We start from the raw sequence: 26,650 nt of genomic DNA, 5'->3' as shown, positions 1-26,650 counted from the left end.
CCTTTATCTGCAGATTCTTGATGCATGAAGAATCACTACTGATAATCAGATCAAGAGTGTTACTCCCTCTAGTTGCCTCCCGAATATGCTGCTGTAGAAAACAATCACCTAATAAATCCACAAAAGCCTTGCTAGTGTGTGTGTGACCAACCCACAAATTCCAGTCAGCTTCTGGGATATTAAAATCCCACGTTATAAGGCACTCTGCACAATTGCTCGTTATACTCATCAGATTCATTTGGCGTATAACAAACATCTACTCTCATTTTTCATTTCCCAGTGCTTATGTCACACCAAACAGGCTCAACATTGCATTGTCTACCAACATCAATTGGATGCACTTCCTTATATTTTATGTGTTTCTTAACTAACATCATACCTCCTCCTCCATTTCTGTCCTATCTATCCTTTGTGTACACATTGTACTCTCCAAATTTAAGTTCTGCACTGCTTTTGTCTGTGTGACACCATGTCTCTGATATCCCAACAATATCTGCCTTTGATGTCTTGACTTGCACTTCAAGCTCATTGAATTTATTTGCTATACTCCTAGCATTGGTGTACATGCACGTATACATGCACCTGTTTCTACTCTTACCCTAACACAGCCCATGTATTTACTTGTCCCACTATGACTCCCAGCATTCCTGGAAATCCCCATTGCCTTGCTTTCCAGGTTGCTGCTCAATTGCATTTCAATAGAAGTAGTGCAAGAATCACTTTTACCTCTGCCGGCGATCACTTTTAATCTCTTAGTCCGTGTATTCCCCCAAGTTAGCAGTTTTCCGACCCATCTATCTCTGCCTGGATAGCTTCAGCAAATATTATTGCACCCTTTCTATTTAAGTGTATCCCATCCCTGTAGAAGCAATCTCTCCTGTTAACAAGCACAAACCAGGCTGAGAAAAATTCTACCCCTTGAGCCTTGCACAATCCTCCAGAGCCAAATTGATCGACAAGGCTCTCATCATTTACTCCTCCTATCGTGTCTGGGGAGAATTGCAGACACATTCAAATTCAACTCTAACTCACAACTTTTTTTCAACATTGACTTGTACTTTTTAAGTAATTCTGCCGGTCTCCTACTCTTAATATCATTAGTACCAACGTGTACAACAATATCACCTTTTGTGCCCTTAAAAGATGATATCTGCTCTACGACATCAACCTTTGCCCCTGGCAGAGGTTGATGATGTCGTAGAGCAGATATCCTTTTTGCACAATATGTTTCCCGTTTCCCTGACAATAGAGTCACCTACAACAACTAGTTCCTTTGGGACCAGTGCATATTCTGCCTTGGGGTTTGCCGCTGTGTTTCTTGATGTTCAAGTGCAAACTCTGGCATTGATTTTGGCAGCTGAGAGCTTGATGGGCCCCTCAGTTTAAATCCTTTGAGGGCATCCACCCTGTCCTTCAAGATCTCATATAAGCCCATTACAATGCTGAGTTGGCGCCTGATTTCCTCGCACTCCTTACATCGCGCACACACAAAGACATTGCCCTGGACACTATCATGTCCCGTTCCTGATTGCTCCACAAATATCAAACAAACAGTGCATTTCAATAGACTGTGATTCAGAGGACAGCTGCCCCCCTCAGTTCTCCCCTGAGCCATAGCACTTCCATTAGTTTGAGCCTTTTGCTTTGCTACTCTGGTCTGAGTGGGTTGTTAAGGGGAAGTCTTGTCTGACCAGTTTGATTGTATACTATGATGTGGTCACAAAGGAACTGCATGCAAAGAATAATTTTGATATCGTATGTTTGGATCTTAGAAAGGCTTTTGATACTGTTGCACATGGAAGACTGCTGTACAAATTGCAGCAGTATGGCATTGGTGGCAAATTACTGCTATGGATAAAAGGACAGTTGAGTGGAAGAAGACAGAGAGTGGTAATCAATGGACACTGCTCTTCATGGATCAATGTTATTAGTGGAGTCTCTCAGGGTTCGGTGTTGGGTCCATTGTTGTTTTCTATATTTGTAAAAGTATAAGAGATATTTACCTAATTATGATATGGTCAATTAGAGTTTAAAAAATGAATTAGATAGTGTGAACCCGATCTCTAATGCTCAATACGTTCTATGTTGAAATCAATATTTGTAAATGAATAAGACAAGTTTACAAATATTAATATAAATATTGATAACAATGTAGAACATATTGAGCATAAGATCTCTGGTTCTTACTATCTAATGAGGTAAACTTCTCTTATTCATTTACAAATATCGATATCAATTAGGGCTTACAATACTGGGATCCCAAATACCGGGATACCAGTCATTTTTTTCCAGTATTCAAATACTGGTTTTTCAGTACTAATTTAAAAAAAAAAAAAAAAAAGTTTATAATCTAATCACATAAAGATTATAAACTCACCTTTATGTGATTATGACATACTTATCTTTACTAGCAAATGTTTGATAAGTCTTCGATAGAACACCATGCAACGTTGCAACCTGTCCACAATTCTCGGACAACTTCATGTCTCACTGTATTGTAACTCCCGAGTCCCGTTCCTCCACTACTGACTTTAGTTCAACCCCACGAATGTATAAGTTATTTTGGTGTTGCTGTTCCCCAGGTTTTATGACCTTGCATTTTGCTGAATTAAAGCATAGCTGCCACTTTTCTGAACATCTCGGAAGTGTATCTAGGTCAGTCTGAAGAAGCTCTGCTTGGCAGAGATCATTAACTACTCTGCTACCCCCTCACCTCAGTTCTCCCATGAGCCACAGCACACCCACTATCTTGAGCCTTATGCTTTGCTGCTCTGGTCCGAAGCCTGATTTCAATTCAATTTCAATCCAATTAAAAATATTACTCTAAATATATCCCAATGCTGTAATAACACTATTTATATATATTTCGGTCTTGAGTTTTATCTCCTACCGAGTTAACGTTATATGAACGCTAGCTATTTCTGATATTATTTTTTCACCAAATAATCGATTCTAAAAGCTCTATGAATATTACTGTTGTACGTTACAATGAACGTGACAAGTTAAATTGTCCTTTGATTTCAAAAGCCTCTGATCATGTGTGATCAGGCTTTTGTGTGGACCTTAGCATACCCAAACTTCCCCCAAACTTTACCTCTTTACCTCTTCCACACAGGTAAAGTTTTGGGTCAAGTTTTTTGGGGAAATATAGTTTTGCTGGCAGTAGCACACTATATTCCACCTTCCAGTTTGAGAAACTTGGCTCTGCACAAACAACTTCTCATATATTCACCACAAATGGGTTATAACATGCTGATCTTGAGGCAATTCGGTAGGGCAAAGAAAACTTAGTTAACTTTTCCATCAACAGTGGTCTTCTGAATCTGCATCTGTAATCCCTTCCGTTTTGAAGCCAATCTTAATACATGCTGCAACCAGTCACCAGCCACCAACCATTCGCTGGACAACTCCAAACTCGTTGTCCCAACTCTTCCTCTCAGGAACATTTTTTCTTCGCATGTATATCCTGAAATAGTTAATGGCTCAAAAATCTCATGACTGTTGAATATAAATGGCATGTGCTCTCGATGCAGCTATATATATTATTATTTATTTTATTATAATTAGCCTTATGGCGCAAGGAAGCCTGGGGTTTTGCTGCACCAGCAAAAAAAAAAATTTCAGTTACCCACACAGAGAGAGAGAGAGAGAGAGAAGTAGAAGGAAATCACCAAGAAAGAGAAGAATGATGATATCCGGCTCAGGACCCTGGGTGTGCCAAGCCCATACTCACCAGATGTGAGCCCCTGGGGTCAATATAACTGTTATTGAGAGCTCTGACTCTTCCAGAGGATTCATAAGAAAATACCCACATAAGAGATGATTGTAGGTAGTGTTACGTTGATGGCATATGCCAGATAGCAGAACGAGTGGGATACCCACGATGAACTGTTGCATTAATTTAGGACAGAAAGCAATTTAAACATTCATCTCACACCAAGTAGACCACCATTAGTAACTTCAAGAGTATGTACAGTTGAAATGAATAGTGAGAGTAGATCTCAACAACTATTAGGGGGAAAAAAAGAATAGACTGAATTCTTAGCTGCTTGTAAGCTTGAAGGTATCTCTCAGCTATGCAGAGTACTGCCTATCCTGATGCAGAGAATGGAAGCAATGAACACTACACTACACTTTCTGTACATTTGCGTGTAGGACTTCGGTAACTAGTGTTCTCCAAAATTCGTGTGAAAAATTGGGTTGGAACTGGAAAATTGCACTGAAGTTTGTTGATTAAACCATGCACATCATCAGGTAGCTGTGCCCATGCATAAACTCTTTGATACACTTAGGCATTTAGCAGTGCCCATGCATAAACAAACTCTTTGATACACTTAGGCATTTAGCCAAGAAATATTTTTAGATTAAATCATGCACACCATCAGTCATCTCTCATATTTTTGAATTATACTTCATAACTGGGTTGTCACTGTTGTAACAACAGAGTACCTGCCCACCCACTGATGAGTAAGCTTCAAAACAGTGCTTTCTGGGTGGTGGTATCTGCTGAGAATAAGTAACATTAGTGAACTTAGAGGCCTGTGGTACTGGGTTCCACAGATGAGTAAAGAAATTCAGTTCAACCAGTAAGAATAGCAACTAGGTTTAATAAGTAATTAACAGGAGCTTATGAGCTTTAAGTATCCTGTCTGTTTTACCTCCACAGTCATTTGTCAGACTTTGATATTCTCCATCTTGTTTTGTCAGTGTGTTTCTGTGATAATCCCTTTATTATGTATAGGCCTTCGGCCCATCACCCTTACATTTTATTGAGTCTTTATCTTAGCAACTTTGTGATTACTGTTTGTATATGGCACAGCTGGTTTGAAGGTTACCAGTGCCACTAAATTTTAAAATTATGACATTTACTTCTGTATTTCCAATACATCTGGCAGGCAGGCTGTGCACTAGAAGAAGAATTAGTAGGGACTTTATTTTTGTCTTATTGTATTACAGATTGGCTGGCTTTGAAGAAATTAAATTCTGTTTTCCATTTCTTTTTTTTTTTTTTTTTTTACTTTAAACTGTGCATTTTCAATTACAAACTCTAAGACAAATTTCAAAGTACGATCCATAATTCTTAATCACATAAGTAGTTAACATATGATGCTAAAACAAATTATCTTTTAGAGGATAATAACATCCTCTAAAATATAATTTCTTAATTCTTGCAAACAGTCAGCTACAATATCGGGTGCACACATTATTAGGAAATGGACCTCATATTAGGAAGATGCACAGATATGTAGGGATTATATAGGTGTGAAAATCAATGCAAGAGTAAACCAAATGAAAACCTTCAAGAGTTTATGAATGAGTCATGGTAGCTGACAGAAGATCCAACAGTATGACTATCTTGTACACTGAAACCCTGCTGGGGTCTTCACCTATGGCCATAAGCTGCAAGGAAGAAAGCTTCTCATTTTGCCCATTAAGTCACTTCAAATATTTGTCTAGATCAGACGTAAATTTCTTTCAACTATCAACTTCCATACACACAACAGATGGGGAAGTCTGTTCCAGCAGTCAACTGGCCAAAGACAAACTTCCATACATCTATTCTACAACTGTCTTTCATCAATTTGAATCTATTCCCCCCCCACCGGTTTCTTAGTCTGAGCAAGGGGAAGTATCCCATCAGCATTCAGCCTGCTCAAACCATTCAAGGCCTTATACACCTCAAACAGATTACTTCGCAGAAGCCTAGTCTCCAGATTGCAGAACTTAAGCCTTTCTTCATAAGTGCACCCCTTTGTTCCTCGCACCAATCTTGTTGGTCTTCTCTGTACTCATTCTGGCAATTTGACATCCTTCCTAAAATGAGGCCTGCAGACCTGTATGCAGTACTAAAGGTGTGGCCTGACCATTCCCTTATACAAAGAACAATCAGCTCCTTGTCTCTGCTAGCAAAATTCCTATATATCATTGACAAAACCCCATGATCTGCTCTAGCAGACCATCTGCACTGCTCAGAGCACTTCATATCTGACTGCACAATTACCTACAGGTCTTTTTCATTTTTGACTGCACAATTACGCACAGGTCTTTTTCATTTTCTACCATCTTAAGTGTAGTACCACACAGTTGGTAATTTTTCTCTGGGGTTACTTCTATCCATATGCAGTACTTTGCATTTATCAAGGTTAAACTTCAGTTGCCACTTCTTAGCCCATCTGCCCAAATTTTCCAAATCCTATTGCAGTAACACACTGCCATTACTATCATTAACAACCCTGCCAACTTTTGTATCATCTGCAAACTTTGACACTAAGCCTGATATACCTTCATCAATGTCATTGATAAATATACAAAACAACAGTGGACCCAACACCGAACCCTGTGGGACTCCACTAATAACACTAGTCCACGAAGAGCAGCACCGGTTGATTACCACCCTCTGTCTTCTCCCATTTAACCCAAGCACGGTACTAAGTACTATAGGTTATAATACCTCTCGTGTTTGGGGTTCTCATAAAAAAAAAAAAAAAACTCAACCATCCTTTTATCCATTGTAGCAACTTACCTTTAATACCATTCTGCTCCAATTTATACAATAGTCTTCCATGCGCAACAGTGTCAAAAGCTTTACTGAAATCCAAATATATGATAGAATTATTTTTTGCATCCAGTTCCTTTGTAACCACATCATAATATCTAATCAAATTTGTCAGACTTTTGGGGGGGGGGGACATGCTTTATGAAGTAATGAAATTTTTGGATATACCTTACTATATCTAAAATATTTTTGGATCCACCAAGTAAGGTATATCCAAAACTTTTTGAATATACCTTACTTGGTGAATACACCAAGAATTGTCAAACAAATAGAGTAAGCTCATCTGCAAAAAGATCTAAACCTCCCAAAGACTTCCTAGTTCATTTCACAAATATACGTGGCCTCAATTCTAATGTCAACGATGTCCATTTCCACTTGCAGTCTTCCAAACCTCATTTGCTTTTTCTGACAGAATCTCAGTTATCAGTTGATTCAACTACTGCACATCTCAATTGCCCAAATTATTTGCAGTATGATTCCTTTACTTTTGCATATATATGATCTGATATTACCTCTCAGAGACTTGGTAATTTGGAATTTCCTCCTTTTGATCTTCTCTCACTTAAAATGTCTCTACCTATTTGTGTCAAATTCATCTGTTGTCTCTACCGTTCTCCCAATCCACTAATCACTTGGAGTTCTTTGACTTACTCTCTTTACAACTTAACTTTCTCCAGTCCAACTTTCTTAACAGTGAGGTAATTTTCCTTGGCAATGTTAATGTTCACGACTCCAGCTGGCTTCTGTTTTCTAGTCATACTGACCCAGCTGGTCGAGATCCTGAGGCTTTTGCAATTTCTAATGACGTTGCACAAATTGTGCACCTACATGAATACCGGACAATCCCTACCATAAAGCCAACATGCTTGATCTTTTTCTCACAAACAACCATTCTAAGTACACGGTTGAAGTGAGTGGTCCTTTAGGTACCTCAGATCACAACTTGGTGATTGTCTCTTCTCCAATGGAGCCTTTATCTCATGGCTATTCCCAACTTTGAATTGTTTGGCATTACAAGAATGTAAAATGGGATGACCTGCGAGATTTCTTTTCTTCTTTTCCTTGGTCGGATTACTGTTTCAAATCTTCTAATGTCAGTTGTTTGCTCAGATCCTGTCAGTGAAATTATTCTTGTAGGAATGGAATCCTTTATTCCACACTCCACTTTAAAATCTCGTCCTTTATCTAAACCTTGGTTTTCCAATAAATGTGCTGGCTATTCAAGAGAAGAACATTGCATATCGTAATGGGCTTGTTTCCAATTCTTCAGTTTCATTTCTGCCTACACCTAAGCTTTCATTTTCTGCCTACGCCAGTTGTGAAGCGGTCATTAATCAGTCGAAACTAGATTTTGAACAGGCTAAGAGTAGAAAATGTTCTTCTTGTCGTAATGGTAGTTGAGCATTCTGGTCTCTTGCCTAAGCTATTGGCCACAACCTTTGCCCACCTCTCTCAAAACCAGATGGTTCCGTTGTCACTTCAGCGAAGGATAAAGTGCACCTACTAGCATCCCATTTTTCTTACAACTCATGTATTAATTGATCTTGGTAAAACACCTCTCACCTTTACTAGAATGCTCCATTCAATACCAACTGTGGTCTGCTGTCAAAGGATGTCAGAAGGATTTTGACAAATCTCGATAAGAAAGCTCCAGGTGCTGATGATATTTCTCCACATGTGCTTCTGAACTTACTCCTGTTCTTTGCTGCTTTTTTCACTTTCTTATTCCAAAGGTGTTTTTCATTCTGCTTGGAAATTTGCTCAGATCCAGCCAGTTCCTGAAAAGGGTGACACGTTCCTCCCATCCAATTATTGTCCCATTGCAATTACTTCTACTCTTTCTAAAGTAATGGAGAAATCAATTAATTCGTAGGTGGTAGATGACTTTCATCAACCGGTGAAATACCACCACTTTGCTTATTGGAGGCTTGAAGTGGTGAAAACCATGTTTAGTCTCTAGAGCAAAGTTTCCGGCATCCCCCCCCCCCCATACTTCTCCTTCAACCCATGCACGGTATTAAGTACTATAGGTTTTGATACCTATAGGTTTTTGATAACATTAGTCCACGAAGGGCAGCACCCGTTGATTACCACCTTCTGTCTTCTCCCACTCAACCATCCTTTTGTCCATTGTAGCAACTTACCTTTAATACCATTCTGCTCCAATTTATACAATAGTCTTCCATGCGCAACAGTGTCAAAAGCTTTCGTGAAATCCAAATATATGATTTCAGAATTATTTTTTGCATCCAGTTCCTTTGTAATCACATCATAATATCCTATCAAATTTGTCAGACAAGACTTTCCCTTAACAAACCCATGTTGTGTCTGAATTATTGCTGCAAACTTGTCTAGATGATATCCAATGCATCTTTAACCAGTGACTCCATTATTTTACCCAGAACAGAAGTTAAACTAACTGGTCTGTAATTACTCCTGTCACCCTTCGATCCTCCTTTGTGAATTGGGGATACATTTGACATCTCCAGTCCGTGGGGACCTCCCCTGAGTTCAAGGTTGCACTCATAATTATGGCTAAGGGTTTGCTTAGTTGTTTTGCTACCTCCTTTAATATAACTGGATAGATCCCATACACCCCAGGTGCCTTTCTTATGTTTAACTTCAACAATTTTTCCTCCACTTTCCTCTCAGTTATTGCAAAATCATTAAGCATCCTGCTACAATTTGATAACCTTCTGCCATTTTCAAACCTTAATAACTCCTTGTGTGAATGTAGATGCAACATACTCATTGATTGTTTGTTTGCTATCTGAGCAGGATCATCACCAGTCGATCCATCGATATCAAGTGGAACAATCAGATTCAACCCCTTCCTTTTAAAGTTTATACAAGTAAAGAAATCCTTGCTGTTTTTCTTAGCATTCTTTGCTAAAGATTTCTCGTAATCTACCTTCGCCTACCTAACCTCCTTTGTGACCTGATTACAGACTAGCTTATATCTGCCATAGGCTTCTGAGTCGCTTGATAATTTATATGCATCCCATGCATTTTTCTTCTCTGTCACGAGTCTCATTCGGCGCCTCTGTAGCCAGGTGGGAAGGAACAGCAGTGCGTAGCACACGCTTCTTGATTAGACTGGGTTTCGAGCCCGTCACCACCAAATACGCAGGATGCGGAAAAGTCAGGGAATGACCACTGCATATCTCGGAGCAATATGGCCTTAGTTGCTAATGCTCCTAAAAAAAAAACTAAAATAACAAAATAAATAACGAGTCTCATTAGTTCATTTGATAACCACTTAGGCCTAACCTAACCTAACCTAGAACAGTATTTCTTAATAGGTGTGAAACTTTTAGTAGCTTCCACGATTAATTCCTTGAATGCTTCCCACTTAGAATTTACTGTTGGTAACATCGTCAGTTGATCCCACTGTACAAAATTTAAAAACTGTCTGTGACTACTGTACTCACCTTTACGGAAGGAAAAACCCTTTCCTTTACCCCTGATGGTAATTATATCTTTAAGTAAATCCCACATCAGTACACTGTTATCACTGCCACCTAGTGGTTCCTTTATCTGCAAATTCTTAATACACAAATGATCACTGCTGATAACCAGATCAAGAGTATTACCCTTTCTGGTTGCCTTTTGAACATTCTGCTGCAGAAAACAATCATCCAATAAATCCACAAAAGTCTTACTAGTGTGGGATTAACCAATCCACAAGTTCCGGTCAATATCTGTGAAGTTAAAATCCCCCATTATAAGACATTCTGATTTACTACCCAACTCTGTTTCTCTGTACAATTGTTCATTGTACTCATTCAAATCATTAGGCCTATAACACACTCCTACCCCTATTTTTGCTTTTGCAGTGCTTATGTCACACCAAACTGACTGAACAGTGCACTGTTCATCTATATCAACTGAATGCACTTCTTTTGATTTTATGTTTTTCTTTATTAACAGCATGACACCTCCTCCCTGTCTATCCTTTCTGTACACATTGTACTCCCCAAATTCCAATTCTGCATTCCTAATATCAGCGTGACACCACATCTCTGATATCCCAACAATATCCGCCTTTGATGTATTGACCAAATAACCCGGGGAGCTCACATCTGGTGAGTATGGGCTTGGCACACCCATGGTCCTGAGCTGGATATCATCATTCTTCTCTTTCTTGGTGAATCCCTTCTATTTTTGACTCCTCTCTCTCTCTCTCTCTCTCTCTCTCTCTCTCTCTCTCTCTCTCTCTCTCTCTCTCTCTCTCTCTCTCTCTCTCTCTCTCTCAAGGTTACTCGGGAACTTTTTTTTTTCCTGGTGCAGCATAAGCTTCAGGCTTCCTTGCATGATATGGATATTAATAATAATAATAATAATGACACTTCAAATCCATCAAATTTATTTACTATACTTCTAGCATTGGTATACATGCACCTATTCCTAGTTACCCTGACACTTCCCATATACCCACCTGTTTCACGATGACTGCCATCAGTCCCTGAAACCCACAGCACCCCCTCACTCCAGGTTGCTACTTACTCTAATTGAAGTTGTGCAAGAATCACCTTAACCTCTGCCTGCAACTACTTTTGACCTTTTAGTCTGTGAATCTCCCCCCCAAGCTAGCAGTTTTCCGACCCACCTAACACTGCCTCGATAGCATCAGCAAATATTCTTGCACCCTTTCTATTTAAGTGTATTCCATCCCTGTAGGAAGCAGCCTCTCCCGTTAACAAGCACAGACCACGCTGAAAAAAATTCTACCCCTTGAGCCTTGCACATTCCCTCCAGGGCCGAATTGATTGACAAGGCTCTCATTATGTACTCCCTCCTATTGTGTCTGGGCAGAATTGCAGACACTTTCAAATTTAACCCTAATTCACGACTTTTTTGCAACATTGACCTGTACTTGTTAAATAAATCTGCAGATCTCCTACTCTTAATGTCATTGGTGCCAACGTGTACAACAATATCACCTTTTGTGCCCTAAAAAGATGATATATGCTTTACAACGTCATCAACCTTTGCCCCCTGACAGACATACCCTGGTCATGTTTCATCTATCCTTTTTACACAATATAATCCCCATCTTCGTGACAATAGAGTCACCAACAATAACTAGTTCCTTTGGGACCAGCGCATTCTGCCTTGGAGATTGCCGCTGTGTTGCCTGATGCCCAGGAGTGAACTCTGGCATTGAGTTGGGCAGCTGAGAGCTTGACGGGCCCCCCTCATATTAATTTCTTCGAGGGCATCTACCCTACACCTTAAGTTCTCATAGACACCTTGTAGAACGCTGAGTTGGTGCCTAATTTCTAGACACTCCCTGCACCTGGCACACACAAAGACATCCTTGGCTAGATCATGTTCTGTTCCAGAGAGTTCAACAAACAATTCACAAGTTGCATATTTTTTTAGGCTGTGATGCTTTGGAGAATTGCCCCCCCTCAGTTCTCCCCTGAGTCACAGCACTCCTACTTTGTGCCCGTTGCTTTGCTGCTCTAGTCTGGGGCATGATATTTTAAATTAATAAGATCAATAAATTTAATCAATTAATTGTCAGTACTATGCTATCTAATAGAATCCTAAATGCAGTGATGCATATTACGCTATATAATTATACGCTAGAGCTACCTAGTTACCACAATTAAAAATTTGAATTCCCTACTACTCTATACAAAAACAATGGCTGCAAGATTCAAACAAAATAACGATTTTACATATATTAAATAGTAATCTACAAAACTCTTTATCTAAATTAAAAATAAAAATAACCAGCGTAACTATAACTAAATGTGAGCCCCTGGGGTTGTGTGGGTTGCTTGAACATTACATTAAACTGTTCCAAAGATATGTGAAATATTTTTTTTTTTTTATTTGTGACTATTGCTGTATAAGTTTGCTCTTTTTTCCGGACTACATAAATAAGCAAGAACTACCAAAATGTGCAAATTGCAGGTTTAAAAAGGAGAAATGACCACCACACTATCAGAGACAGTATTTCTTCATAGTATCATCATGCCCTAGAACAGGCAAAATATAGATATAGTCATGGATAGCAAACAAAGCAAAAATCACACGAAGTTGTTGCAGATTGCACACTGCTCTAAAGCTGTGTGCTCTAAGGCAAACTACAAAAAATTGCAATTGAAAAATGAAAATAAAAACAGCAAAGAGTTCTTTACTTATGTAAACTCTAGAAGGAACGGGATGAATCAGATTGGTCCACTTGATGTTGATGGTTCAACTGTTGGTGATCCTGCTCAGGTAACTAACAAACTAAATGAATATTTTGCATCTACATTCACACATGAGGAATTATTCAGGGAGGGGAATGCCAGAGGTGTATTAAACTCTGGCTGTAAGATATATAATCTTGTAATAACTGAGAGTAAAGTGGAGGAGAAATTGTTGAAGGTAAACATATGAAAGGCACATGGGGTGGATGGAATCTATCCAATTATATTAAAGGAGGCAGCAAAGGAAGTAAGCAAACCCTTAGCCATAATTATGAGAGCTTCCTTGAACTCAGTTGGGGAGTACCCATGGACTGGAGATGTGCAATTGTGACCCCAATCTGCAAAGGAGCATCAAAGGGGGACAGGTAATTACAGACCTGTTAGTTTAACTTCTGTTCCAGGGAAATTAATGGAGGCACTGGTTAAAGAAGCATTACAGGATCATCTAGACAAGACTTCAGTTATAGCTCGGACACGGCATGGTTTTGTTAAGGGGAAGTCTTGTCTGACCAATTTGATCGGATACTATGATGTAGTCACAAAGGAACTGGATGCAAAGAATAATTTTGATATCATATAGTTGGATCTTAGAAAGGCTTTCGATACTGCTGCACAAATTGGAGCCATGTGGCATTGGAAGCAAATTGCTGCTATGGATAAAGGGATGGTTGAGTGGGAGAAGACAGAGAGTGGTAACTGGATGCATCCCATCCACCCCAGGTGCCTTTCTTATGTTTAACTTTGACAATTTCTCCTTCACTTTGCTCTCAGTTATGTCAAAATAATTAAGCTCTCTGTAAGAGTTTAATAAGCTTTTGTCCTTCAGTTGCCACTTCTTACCCCATCTGCCCAACCTTTCTATATCTGGTTGCAGTAGCACACCTCCATTATTGTCATTAACAACCCTGCCAGCTTAGTATCATTTGCAAGCTTGGATATTAAGCCTGATATACCTTCTTCAATATCATTGATAAATATACAAAACAACAGTAGGTCCAACACCGAACCCTGGGGGACTCCACTAATAACATTAGTCCACAAAGAGTAGTTTCGTCCGTGAAGTCCATTGATTACTATGCTTTCTTCTCTCACTCAACCACCCTTTTATCCATTGTAGCAACACAAGTACACGTGTAATTACAGACCTGTTAGTTTAACTTCTGTTCCAGGGAAATTAATGGAGGCACTGGTGAAAGAAGCATTGCAGGATCATCTGGACAAGACTGCAGTAATAATTCAGACACAGCATGGGTTTGTTATTACTCTTGTCACCCTTTGATACCCATTTGTGAATTGGGGATACATTTGCACATCTCCAGTCTGTGAGGATTTCCCCTGTGTCCAAGGATGCCCTCATAATTATGGCTAAGAGTTTGCTTACTTCTTTGCCGCCTCCTTTAATATAACTGGATACATTCCACCCACCCGAAGTGCCTTTCTTATATTTAACTTTGACAATTTCTCATCCACTTTTCTCTCAGTTATGACAAAATCATTAAGCTCCCAGTTAGAGTTTAATAAGCTTTTGTCCTCCACTCTCCTACAGAATTTCTCATGTGTGACTATAGATGCCAAATACTCATTCAGTTTGTCAGCTATCTAAGCAGGATCATCGACAGTCAAACCATCGATGTCATGTGGACAATCTGATTCATCCCCTTCCTTCTAGAGTTAATAATATAAGTAAAGAAGTCTTTGCTGTACTGTAGTAGTAATGTAGGTAGCATTGTTTGTTTTGGCTGATGCTGTTTAAGCTTGCTTCTGTGCATCATTTGCAAGTTCTGCTACTATTAATAATAATAATAATTATTATTTTCCTGTTGTTGGATCAAAGTAATCTTAAACATCATCCAGGAATTTTTAATCAGTCTGAAAGCTAAGCATGTTTTCATTATTGCTTGTAACCTGGTTGTTTTGCTTTTGCAATTCTGGCTGTGTTTGTTTGTGACATGCTATGGACAGTTTCTCTGATCTGACAGTCATAGTGAATCATTAATCATTGTGGTTTTTGAGGTAAGTTAAATGTTTTAATTTTTGTTATCATTTAACTGCACCAGATCATTTCAATACTTCTGATTTCGCTGCTTTCCTGTGATTGTTTTCTCTGTCCTTTTCACCATTGCACAACATGTAACAACACTTCTGTTAATATTCTAGTAAATTTGTAAAAGTTTGTGATGCATTAGGATTTGTGAATTGGAATGCCATTTGTATTTCATTACTGTGACAGTTTAAAACTGATAGAAAATTAGTTCATGATTATTCTATATATGGTACAATAGTAGCAGCAGCACAAAAAATAATGCACTTCTCTGAAAAAAAGTAAATCTGTAAAAAATAATTTTGTGCACATGTGTGTGTGTGTGTGTGTGTGTGTGTGTGTGTGTGTGTGTGTGTGTGTGTGTGTGTGAAAAAAAAGTAAATCATTGTACATCTTTCAGCTTTCATAATGTCATTATAGTGAAAAGATTCCTACTGAAAACTGTTATAGGATATTGATATTGCTGCAAGGGGAAATTATGTAAATAGATACATTGTAAATAGAGAATTTCCTGTACTATGAAAATCCTTTTTGTAATCATGCTTTTAGCATGAAGTTAACATAGATTTATTCATAATTTCAGATGATGGAGGTCGTTATACATTTATTAAACAACCAGAAATATGTTTATGGAACTTAAAAAAATTGGGTGAAGCCATTCAGACTGCACTGCCATTGTCGAAATCACTTCCATTGTTAGATCTCTACAATATTGAATTTCAATGTCATTATCTTCAAAAAATGAGGAAAAAGGTATTGTTGTGGCATTCCAATATATTTTCCTGCCATGTACTTAAATTGAAACTTAGTAATTTACAGGGTGTCCTTAAATGATGTTTCCGATTTTGATATTTTTTTATTCAGAATTACTTCAAGCTACACCACTCATGAAACCCATATCAGCTGAAAGATCAATTCAGTAAGTTTCATGAACGAACATAAAACACTGGTAAAGTTCAATGTGGGCACCATGAGTAACTAACGATATTGTAGCGATATTCAATCTCCTGCCACGTGTTGTACTTCATTTCGTGATCAATTTTGTCTCAGTGATCTGTGCCTTCAGCTCCTGCAGCGTTGGTAGTGGAGGAATGTATATATTGTCCTTCACATAACTCCATGAAAAGAAATCCTATAACAAAAGATTTGTTGCATGAAATACTAATATCCACAATGCTTTCTCCGGCCCAGTTGCCATTTTGCCATTCTGGTGAATGTAGCAGGTAGAATGCAAAACTGGCAGTCGAGTACAAATTTAAAAAAAAAAACCTTATTGAATTGATCTTTCAGCTGGTTTGTGTTACTTGAGTGTACTTGAAGGAATTCTGAATAAAAATATATCAAAATTGGAAACATCATTTATAGTCAGGGTGTCTATAAATGATGTTTCCAAAACCCTGTAGATAGAAGCCTTTTTTTTTTTTTTTTAATGAGGCAAAATCCTTTCATTCTTAAGTAAAATCATTAAGAAATGTGATTCCTTTCTATTTTATATATATTTTTATTATTTTGTAAAATTCTCATTTACAATGTATTTTCCTCAGAAAAAAAATATTTTTAAATAAATAATTCTTCTTTTGTGAACATTGCCAAGTTGATATTCCAAAACAAAATAATTCTTGTTGACATTAGTTATCTTAAAACATTAATGAAATTGTTTTAATTTTTAAAACTTAATTAAATTTTATACCATTACTGAATAGTGTACAGTGCATGTAGGGCGCAGTGTCATCCTGATGGTTTTTTTGAACCTTTTATATCCAGGGAAAATTATTATTGTAATTTTCCATGGATATAAATTATAATATTGTAATTATTGTAACCCACATCTAAAACTTTTGACAGCTGTATTAAAAAATGGACTGAAAATTATAAAAATATTTGTAGTATGGTCCTTGAGGTTGTCACAGACATTCTCTCAGATATGCCACACAAGCTGTACTTAGTACCTGGGAGTCTAAAACGCCGATGGAACTGATATTCGGGTGACACTCAAGTCAAGTGGACCCAATTTCGGCGAAGTCTGGATGGTCTGTGACAGCCAAATCCTCTGCTTGCACCTTCACGATGGTGGGACTGTTAGTAATCCTGGTTATAACCTCCATGCACAAGTACATGGTTGGTGACCCAACATAAGCAGGGGTCGAGGTGTGGTGCCCACACCACATGGAGGAATGCCGTCCCTCTATGTTACCAGGCAGTACTAGGTGGTAGATGACTCTCATCAACCGGTGAAATACCACCACTTTGCTTATTGGAGACTTGAAGTGGTGGAACTCATATTTAGTCTCTAGAGCTAAGTCCCAGTCAACCCTTCCCTATCTCTTCCATCATGCTGTATGATCGATGACTTTTTAGGTTATGATGAACGTCGTGGCAAGACCCAATATTCCTTACATTTCGATGGTACAGCTCTAAAACAGTATTCGCAGGCCGGCCGCTAGTTAGTACACCGGGCCGAACCTATTGGTAACTCTCTAGGAGGCTTCCGGATCAGCTAGTATATCATCTTGCTACCTCTACTCTGCCAGATAGTCACTGGAGGGAGTCCGAGTAGTGTGTATGCGGGGAGCATTGTCGAGGCCACGTTATGTCAAGGATCTGGGTATATTCTTACCACGTGTACGCCATATCCAAAAATTTCATTACTTCGTACAGCATGTCCCACTTACTTTTTCTTACTATTGGATACACCATGAATTGTCAAACTAATAGAGCAAGCTTATCTCCGAAAAGATCTAAACCGCACAAGCATTTCCTAATTCATTTCATAAATATACGTGGTCCCAATTCTAATCTCATCGATGTCCATTTCCACTTGCAGTCTGCCAAACCCCATGTACTTTTTCTGACAGAATCTCAGTTATCGGTTGATTCACTGCTCATCCCAGATGCCCAAATTATTTGCTGTATGATTCCTTTCGCCTCAAAAGTGGTACTTGTGCATATGTCCATTCTGATATTCCCTGTCAGAGACTTGGCAATTTGGAATCTCCTCTGTTTGATCTTCTCTGGCTTAAAATCTCTACCTCATTGTGTCAAATTCATCTGTTGTCGCTACCGTTCTCCCAACTCCACTAATCACTTGGAGCTCTTTGACTTCCTCTCTTTGCAACTTGACTTTCTTCAGTCGAACTTCCCTAACAGTGAGGTAATTTTCCCTGGTGATTTTAATGTTCACAACTCCAGCTGGCTTCCATTTTCTAGTCACACCGACCCAGCAGGTCGAGATGCTGAGGTTTTTGCAATTACTAATGACCTGGCACAGATTGTTCATTTACCTACAAGAATACCGGACAATCCTAATCATACACCTAATACGCTTGATCTTTTTCTCACAAACAACCCTTCTAAGTACACAGTCGAAGTGAGAGGTCCTTTAGGCACTTCAGATCACAACTTGGTGATTGTCTCTTCTCCAATGGAACCTTTATCACATGGCTATTCCCAACCTCGTGTTGTTTGGCATTACAAGAATGCAAAATGGGATGACCTGTGAGACTTTTCTTCTTTTCCATGGTCAGATTACTGTTTCAAAATTTCTGATGTCACCGTTTGCTCAGATCGTGTCAGTGAAATTATTCTTGCAGGAATGGAATCCTTTATCCCACACCACTTTAAAATCTCGTCCTTTATCTAAACCTTGGTTTTCCAATAAGTGTGCTAAGGCTGTTCAAGAGAAGAATGTTGCATATCGTATTGGCTTGTTTCTAATTCTTCAGTTTCATTTTCTGCCTACGCTAAAGCTCACCACAATTGTTAAGCAGTTATTAATCAGTCCAAACTAGAGTTTGAACAGGTTAATAGTAGAAAACTTGCTTCTTGCCCTAATGGCAGCCGAGCATTCTAGTCTCTTGCCAAAGCTATTGGCCGCAAATTTTGCCCATCTCTGCTCCCACCTCTGTCCAAACCAGATGGTTCTGTTGTCACTTCAGCCAAGGATAAAGCTGACCTGCTAGCATCCCATTTTTCTTCCAGCTCATGTATTAATGATCTTGGTAAAACTCCTTCCACCATTCCCAACACGCTCCATTCAATGCCTCCTGTGGTCTTCCGTCAAAAGGATATCAGAAGGATTTTGATAAATCTTAATGCTAAGAAAGCTCCAGGTCCTGATGGTATTTCTCCACTTGTTCTCAAAACCTGTGCTCCTGAACTTACTCCTATTCTTCGCCGCCTTATTTCAAAGGTGTTTTTCCTTCTGCTTGGAAATTTGCTCATATCCAGCCAGTTCCTAAAAAGGGTGACAAATCCCTCCCATCCAATTATCATCCCATTGCAATTACTTCTACTCTTTCGAAAGTAATGGAGAAATCAATTAACCGCCAACTCTTAAACTACCTAGAAACCTTCCGTCTGATCAACGATCGCCAGTATGGATTTCGTCAGTGTTGATCCACTGGTGATATTCTGGCTTATGTCACCCATTTATGGACTAATTCAATGGAAAGGTTCGGTGAAACACAAGTAGTTGCTCTTGACATCTCAAAGGCTTTTGATCGTGTTTGGCATAAAGGTCTTCTAAACAAGCTGCAAACCATAAGATGGAAGTGAGCAATCAGAGAGAAAACTGGATAACCAATTACTAAAAACAGTTGGCAAATGGTTATCCAGTTTTGTCTCTGATCGCTCACTGAGGGTGGTGGTAGATGGCTCCCTGTCTTCTAACTTCTCCACTAATGCCGGTGTTCCGCAAGGTTCAGTTCTTTCCCCCACTCTTTTCCTCTTATATATTAATGACCTTCTTCCATTGACTGGAAATCCTATCCATAGTTTTGCCGATGATAGCACATTGCATTCCACTTTCCTTTTTGAGAAACCTTGTCCTGCTCAATCAGCTTCAACGTCTCGAAAATTTGTTACGAATTCCTTAAATGCCGATCTTCAGGTAATTCTCCAGTGGGGCAAAGACAACTTAGTTGATTTCAACCCTTCTAAAACTCAGTCTTGCCTTATACCTTGCAAAAAGGATTCTTCTGCTGCTATGCTTATCTTTAGTGACACTTCGATTTCTAGGCGAAATGATATATCTCATTTGGGGATTACCGTTACTTCTAATCTCTCTTGGCGCAAGCACATTACAAATATTGCTTCCTCTGCATCTAAAAAACTTGGTTTTTTTACTTTCACCTTGCGTTACTTTTTTTCCAAACAGCTGCTCACTCTGTATAAATCGCAAATCCGCCCTGCCATGGAATATTGTTCCCACATCTGGGGTGGTGCCCCAAAAACCTCCCTCAGGCTTCTTGATTCCATTCAGAAGAGGTTAATTAATGATTCATCTCTAACAGAGTCTCTCCACTCGCTTTCTCATAGACGTACTGTTTCTGCTGCATGCCTTTTCTTCAGATACTTTCTTGGGCACTGTTCTTCCGAATTGACTTCTATAATTCCCGCTCTCTCTTTCAAAACAGTCCGAACACGTGCCGCCACCAGCCAACACCCATTTACTGTCCAACTTCAAACCCACAGAACAAACTTTTCATCTTCCTCATTTATTCATTCAACTTCCGTTTTCTGGAACAACCTTCTTTCATGCGTATTTCCTGAAAATTACAATCTACAGAAGTTCAACTTAGATATCTTCTTTCATCTTCTCAACTTCCAACCCAAGCACGGTACTAAGTACTATAGGTTCTAATACCTCTAGTGTTTGGGGTTCACATAAAAAAAAAAAAAAAATCTTATCCTCAGGACTCATTGTGGCTGTAGAACAAGTAACACTTAACACCTAGCACTATAAGATCCACATAAATTGCCCACTTGGTGTCTATATCATGCCGACGAGGCAACTGACTTACACTTTGTTTCTTGAGCCACTAAGTGGAACTTAGTTGATTTGAAAAATATTGATTTGAAATTATTGTTTTTCTCTAACCTTTGATTTAAAATTAGTAGTGTAGTTTTTGTTTGTGATTTCCTGATTAATTTGGTGTATCTGTTTTTACTTTGTAATTGCTTAAAAAACCACATTCGTTATTGTGTTATATCAATAGATGTTCGAATTTTGCTGCCCTTGTTTTAGTATCAATATAGCAGATACTGCAGGTTTCTTTGTAGTAGCGTAATCAATATCAGAAGAGACTTATAAACTATTATTTATAACACTACATATGTGTTTTAATAACTTAACTTTATGACATTTTTCGTAACGCACAATATTAACATTCGTGCAGCTTTAGTATTGATGATTTGCTGTAGATATAGTATCGCAAACAGGTCACTTGAGAATTCGACTCATAGATTGGTGATAGATGATGCTCCGTACATGCCATAATTGATTGTAGCATGTGGTTTACGTTAGAGTTGTGTTATTCTCTGTTGTGTGTCTGGCTACTTGGTTGGAGAGCCCATAGTGGGACTCTAGTGTAGTATTTTTAATTATATTGTATTTGAACCAAAATCAAAAACCTCAGACCAGAGCAGCATAGAAAGTGGCTCAAGGTAATAGGAGTGCCGTACCTTGAGTGAAAACTGAGGTGCATGGTAGTCCTCTGAACCACAGCCTTATCATGTGTACTGCTTGTTTCCGGAACTATCACAAACGGAATATGATATTGCCGAAGGGGATGTCATTCTGTGTGCTCAATGTAAAGAGTGAAAGGATGTTAGGCATCAACTCAGCTTTGTTATGGGCATTTATTAAGTTTAAAGATTCCCTCAAAGGATTAAATTGGGGGGGGGGGGCTATCAAGCTTTCGTCAGCTTACATCAATGCCAAAGGAAGTGAAGCCAGTCAACATTGTTGTACAGTGCAGTGTTGGATCAGTTTGGTGTGACCTAAGCATTGGGAGATCAAAATTGAGAGTAGGTGTGTGTTATAGGCCTAATGAGTATAATAAACAACTCTACAGGGAAATACAGTGGGCCAGTAAATTAGAGAGTGTTATAATGGGGGATTTTAATTTCCGAAATGTTGACTGGAATTTGTGGTTTGGTCACTCACACACTAGCAAGGCTTTTGTCGATTTATTTGATGATTGTTTTCTACATCAGCATTCGGGAGCAACTAGAGGGAGTAATACTCTTGATCTGATTATCAGTAGTGATTCTTTATGCATTAAAAATCTGCAGATAAAGGAACCAATAGGTGGCAGTGATCACAGTGTGCTGAAGTGGGATTTACTCAAAGAGGTAACTACCAATCAGGGGGAAAAGGGAAGAGTTTTTGCTTTCTTAAAGGTCACTACAGTGGTCTAAGACAGTATTTTAATTCTATACAGTGGGAGCAACTGATGATGTTACCAACATTAAATTCAAAATGGGAAGCATTCAAAGAATTTATCTTGGAAGCCACTAAGCTTTACATATCAACTAAGAATTATTGTTCAAGGTTTAGACCTAAATGGATGTCAGATGAACTTTTTTTTTTTTTTCTATGAAAACCCCAAATACGAAAGGCATCAAAACCTATAGTACTTAGTACCGTGCATGGGTTGAAGGAGAAGTATGGGGGAAGGGGTATTTTGCATCTACATTCACGCATGAGGAGTTATTCAGGAAGGAAAATGATGTAGGTAAAGTAAACATTGGCAGTGAGCTGGATGATTTTGTAATAACTGAGAGGAAAGTGGAGGAGAGATTGTTGAGGATAAACATAAAAAAGGCACCTGGGGTGGATGTTATCTATCCAGTTATATTAAAGGAGGCAGCAAAGGAAGTAAGCAAACCTCTAGCCATAATTATGAGAGCTTCTTTGGACTCAGGGGGGTACCCATAGACTGGAGATGTGCAAATGTAACCCCAATTCACAACGGAGGATCAAAGGCCGACACAAGTAATTATAGACCTGTTAGTTTAACTTCTGTTCCAGGTAAATTATTGGAGGCACTGGTTAAAGAAGCACTGCAGGATCATCTAGACAAGAATTCAGGTATAGCTGAGACGCAGCATGGTTTTGTTAAGGGCAGGTCTTGCCCGACCAATTTGATTGGATACTATGATGTAGTCACAAAAGAACTGGATGCAGGGAATAACTTTGATATTATATATTTGGATCTTAGAAAGGCTTTTGATACTGTTGCACATGGAAGACTGCTGCACAAATTGGAGCAGTGTGGCATTGGAGGCAAATTGCTGCAAATTGTTGAGTGGCAGAAGACAGAGTGATAATCAATGGACAATGCTCAACGTGGACTAATGTTATTAGTGGAGTTCCTCAGGGTTCAGTGTTGGGTCCGTTGTTGTTTTCGGTATTTATGAATGATATTGATGGTGGGATATCAAGTTTAATGTCCAAGTTTGCAGATGATACAAAGTTTGGCAGGGTTGTTAAGGACACTACTGACGCTATGCTGCTGCAACAGGATCTGGAAAGGTTGAACAGATGGGCTGAGAGGTGGCAAATGAAGTTTAACATTGACAAATGTAAAGTACTACATATGGGAAACAGTAACCCCAGAGCAACATATCAACTCTGCGGTACTACACTGACAGTGGCGGAGAATGAAAAGGACCTGGAGGTAATTGTGCAGGCAGATATGAAGTTCTCTGAGCAGTGCAGACGAGCTGCAAGAGTAGCTCATGGTGTCTTGTCAATGATATACGGGAATTTTTCTAGCAGGGATAAGGAGGTGATTATTCCCTTGTAGAAGGCAATGGTTAGGCCACATCTTGAGTACTGTATACAGGTCTGGAGGCCTCATTTCAAGAAGGATGTAGAGCTGCTGGAACGGGTACAGAGAAGGGCAACAAGATTAGTGAATGGAACAAAGGGTTGCTCTTACGAAGAAAGGCTTCTTAAGTTTTGCAAATTACAGAGTCTGGAGACTAAGCACCGGTGAGGTGATCTGATAGAGGTGTATAAGGCTTTGAATGGTTTGAGCATGCTCAATGCCAATGGGATTCTTCATCTTGCTCAAAATAATCACCCCAGAGGATATAAATTCAAATTGAGGAAGGACGGATGTCGGATAGATGTGCGGAAATTTGCCTTTGGCCAGCGGGTGGTTGGTTGGTGGAACCGACTTCTGTCACTTGTTGTTGAAGTTGATAGTCTAAACAAATTTAAGGCTCAAGTGGACAGGTATTTCGAACGAACGGATGGGTGAAATGGGAGTTGTGTGTTTTTTTTTGTTTTTTTTTGGCTGATGCTGAAAAAGCTTGCTTTCTTGCATCATATGCCTCTACTAATGCTAATGCTAATCTTAGAAAGGCTTTTGATACTGTGTTGCACATAGAAGACTGCTGAACAAATTGGAGCGGTGTGGCATTGGAGGCAAATTGCTGCTATGAATAAAGGGATTGTTGAGTGGGAGAAGACAGAGAGTGGTAATCAATGAACACTGCTCATTGTGGACTAATGTTATTAGTAGAGTCCCTCAGGGTTCAAGGACATTACTGACACTATGCTACTGGAACAAGATCTAGAAAAGTTGAGCAAATGGGCTGAGAGGTGGCAAATGAAGTTTAACATTGACAAATGTAAAGTACTACATATGGGAAGCAGTAACCCCAGAGTAACGTATCAACTCTGTGCAACTACAGTGACAGTGGTAGAGAACAATAAGGACCTGGTGGTAATTATGCAGGCAGATATGAAATTTTCTGAGCAGTGCAGACAGTCTGCAAGAGTAGCTCCTCATGGTGTCTTATCACTGACATACAAGAATTTTTCTAGCAGGGATAAGGAGGTAATTATCCCTTTGTATAAGGCCACAACTTGAGTACTGTATACATGTCTGGAGGCCTCATTTTAAGAAGGATGCAGAGCTGTTGGAATGACTACAGAGAAGGGCAACAAGATTAGTGAATGGAACATAGGGTTGCTCTTACAAAGAAGGGCTTAAGTTTTTCAAATGACAGTGTTTTGAGACTAGGCACCTGTGAGGTGATCTGATTGAGGTGTATAAAGCCTTGCATGGTTTTAACATGCTCAGTGCTGATGGGATTTTTCCTCTCACTCGAAATAATTACCTGAGAGGGCATAATTTCAAGTTAAGGAAAGACAGATGTAGGATGTAGGATACATGTGCAGAAGTTCAGCTTTAGCCAGTGGGTAGTTGTTTGGTGGAACAGACTTCCATGCTTTGTTGTGGAAGTTGATAGCCTAAATAAAGTCTGAGCTGGACAGGTATTTGGAACAAACGGAAGAGTGAAATGGGAGCGTTTTTTTTTTTTTTTTTGGATGAAGCTGCATAAGCTTGTTTCCTTTCATCATATGCCTCTACTAATGCTAATATTGTGCAAAAAGGATAGGTGGAATGGGACAAGAGTATGTCAGCCAGTGGCAAAAGTTGATCATGTTGTAAAGCAGATATCTTTCAAGGTCACAAAAGGTGACTTGGTTATACATGTTGGCACTAATGATGTTAAGAGTAAGAGATCTGTGGATTTACTTAACAAGTACAGATCAGTGTTGGAAAATAGTTGAGTTATGGTTAAATTTTAATGTGTCTGCAATTCTGCCCAGACATGACAGGAGGGAGTATATGATGGGAGTTTTTCAATCAATTCAGCCCCAGAAAGATTATGAAGGCTCATTGGGTAGAATTTTTTTCAGGGTAATCTGTACTTAAGTACAGATTATCCTGAAAAAAATTCCCATCTCTGTAGAAGCAGCCTAGAGAGGCTGCTTCTACAGAGATGGGATACACTTAAATATAAAGAGTGGAACAGTATTTTCTGATGCTATTGAGGCAGTATTAGGTGGGTCGGAAAAATTCCAACTTGGAGGTGGGGAGACAGACTAATAGATTAACAATAGCCGCAGGCAGAGATGAAAGTGTTTCTTGCACAGCTTCTATTGGAATGAGCAGCATCCTGGAAAGCAAGGTGCTGGGAATTCAAGAACTGCAGGGAATCATCATGGAACAATCAAATAAATACACGAGCTGTGTCAGGTTAATTAAGAGTAATAATAGGTGCATGTATACTTGCATATAAACCAGTGCTAGGAGTATAGTAAATAAATCTGATAAATTTGAAGTGCTGGTCACAACATCAAAGGCAGATATTGTTGGTATGTAAGAGACATAATGTCACATGATATAAGGAATGCAGAATTTGAATTTGGGGAGTATAATGTGCACAGAAAGGACAAAGTATTCAAAGTATTTTTGTTTTTCAGTCAGTCTCCAGGATTTCCTCCTGTACAGCGCAGTTTGTTCTGTAAGACATATGCCAAACTGGCGGTATGTGAGAGTGTGGGTGTGTGTATGGGGGGGGTTATGTTGAGTGTTGTCCCTGGCGACATTGCAACGAGGCCGTTGGGGGAACACATGGTCCACCTGTCCGTCATCCCCCATCCCTTGCCACTAGGAGGTGTGCCAGAAACTGTACACTAGACTCTTATTGGAGCTTTCAGGGATTACCTGAAAACTCCAAGGGTACTTTTGAGAACTGAAACAGGAAGAAGTTTAACAAAACTTTATGTTATATTAAAAAAGTATGTTAAGCCAAGAATAACATCATCATCATCATCATCAGTAATTCAGTCTTGTGACTGGTCAGTTCATCTGATGAGCTGTTCATCCAGCAAAGTCCCAATGAAGATCTTTTTGGGTAAAGCACTAGGGGTAACCCCTAGTGCATTTTCCCCCCACAGTCCCCTCTATTGCATCCAGAAGCAAGCCACCATGTTGAATCATGTGGCCCACCCATTTGAGTCTAGTTGATCTTATTCTACTTTGAATTTTCCTTTGTTCATGGATGTGTGTTAATACTTATACATTTGACACTTTTTGAGTCTATTTAATGTTTTCCCTCCTCCGCCAGCACCACATCTTGAAGGCCTCAAGTTTCTTTTTGTCTCTTTTTGTTAGAATCCACGTCTCTGCTGCATATTTATTATCTTCTTCATAATTTCCTGCAACAACATCTTCTGTGTAATTGACAGTTTATTTTTGA

The 26,650-nt window shown here is 39.1% G+C and overlaps 1 protein-coding gene across 1 annotated transcript in view; it reads left to right on the top strand.

Annotated features, from left to right (window-relative positions):
- Positions 1-26,650, top strand: part of LOC150088278 (protein adenylyltransferase SelO, mitochondrial-like) — a 471,795-nt gene that overhangs the window by 165,059 nt on the left and 280,086 nt on the right. Inside the window, exon 7 of the mRNA XM_090370666.1 lies at positions 15,387-15,556. Within this exon, the coding sequence (XP_090226792.1) occupies positions 15,387-15,556 (170 nt within the window). The remainder of the gene's footprint in view (positions 1-15,386; positions 15,557-26,650) is intronic.

Source organism: Mastigoproctus giganteus, chromosome 3 (genome assembly GCF_048544385.1).
Source record: "Mastigoproctus giganteus isolate SK-2022 chromosome 3, ASM4854438v1, whole genome shotgun sequence".
NCBI lineage: Eukaryota > Metazoa > Arthropoda > Arachnida > Uropygi > Thelyphonidae > Mastigoproctus > Mastigoproctus giganteus.
Note: the sequence above shows the minus strand (reverse complement) of the source record. Positions and strands in the feature narration are given on the sequence as shown.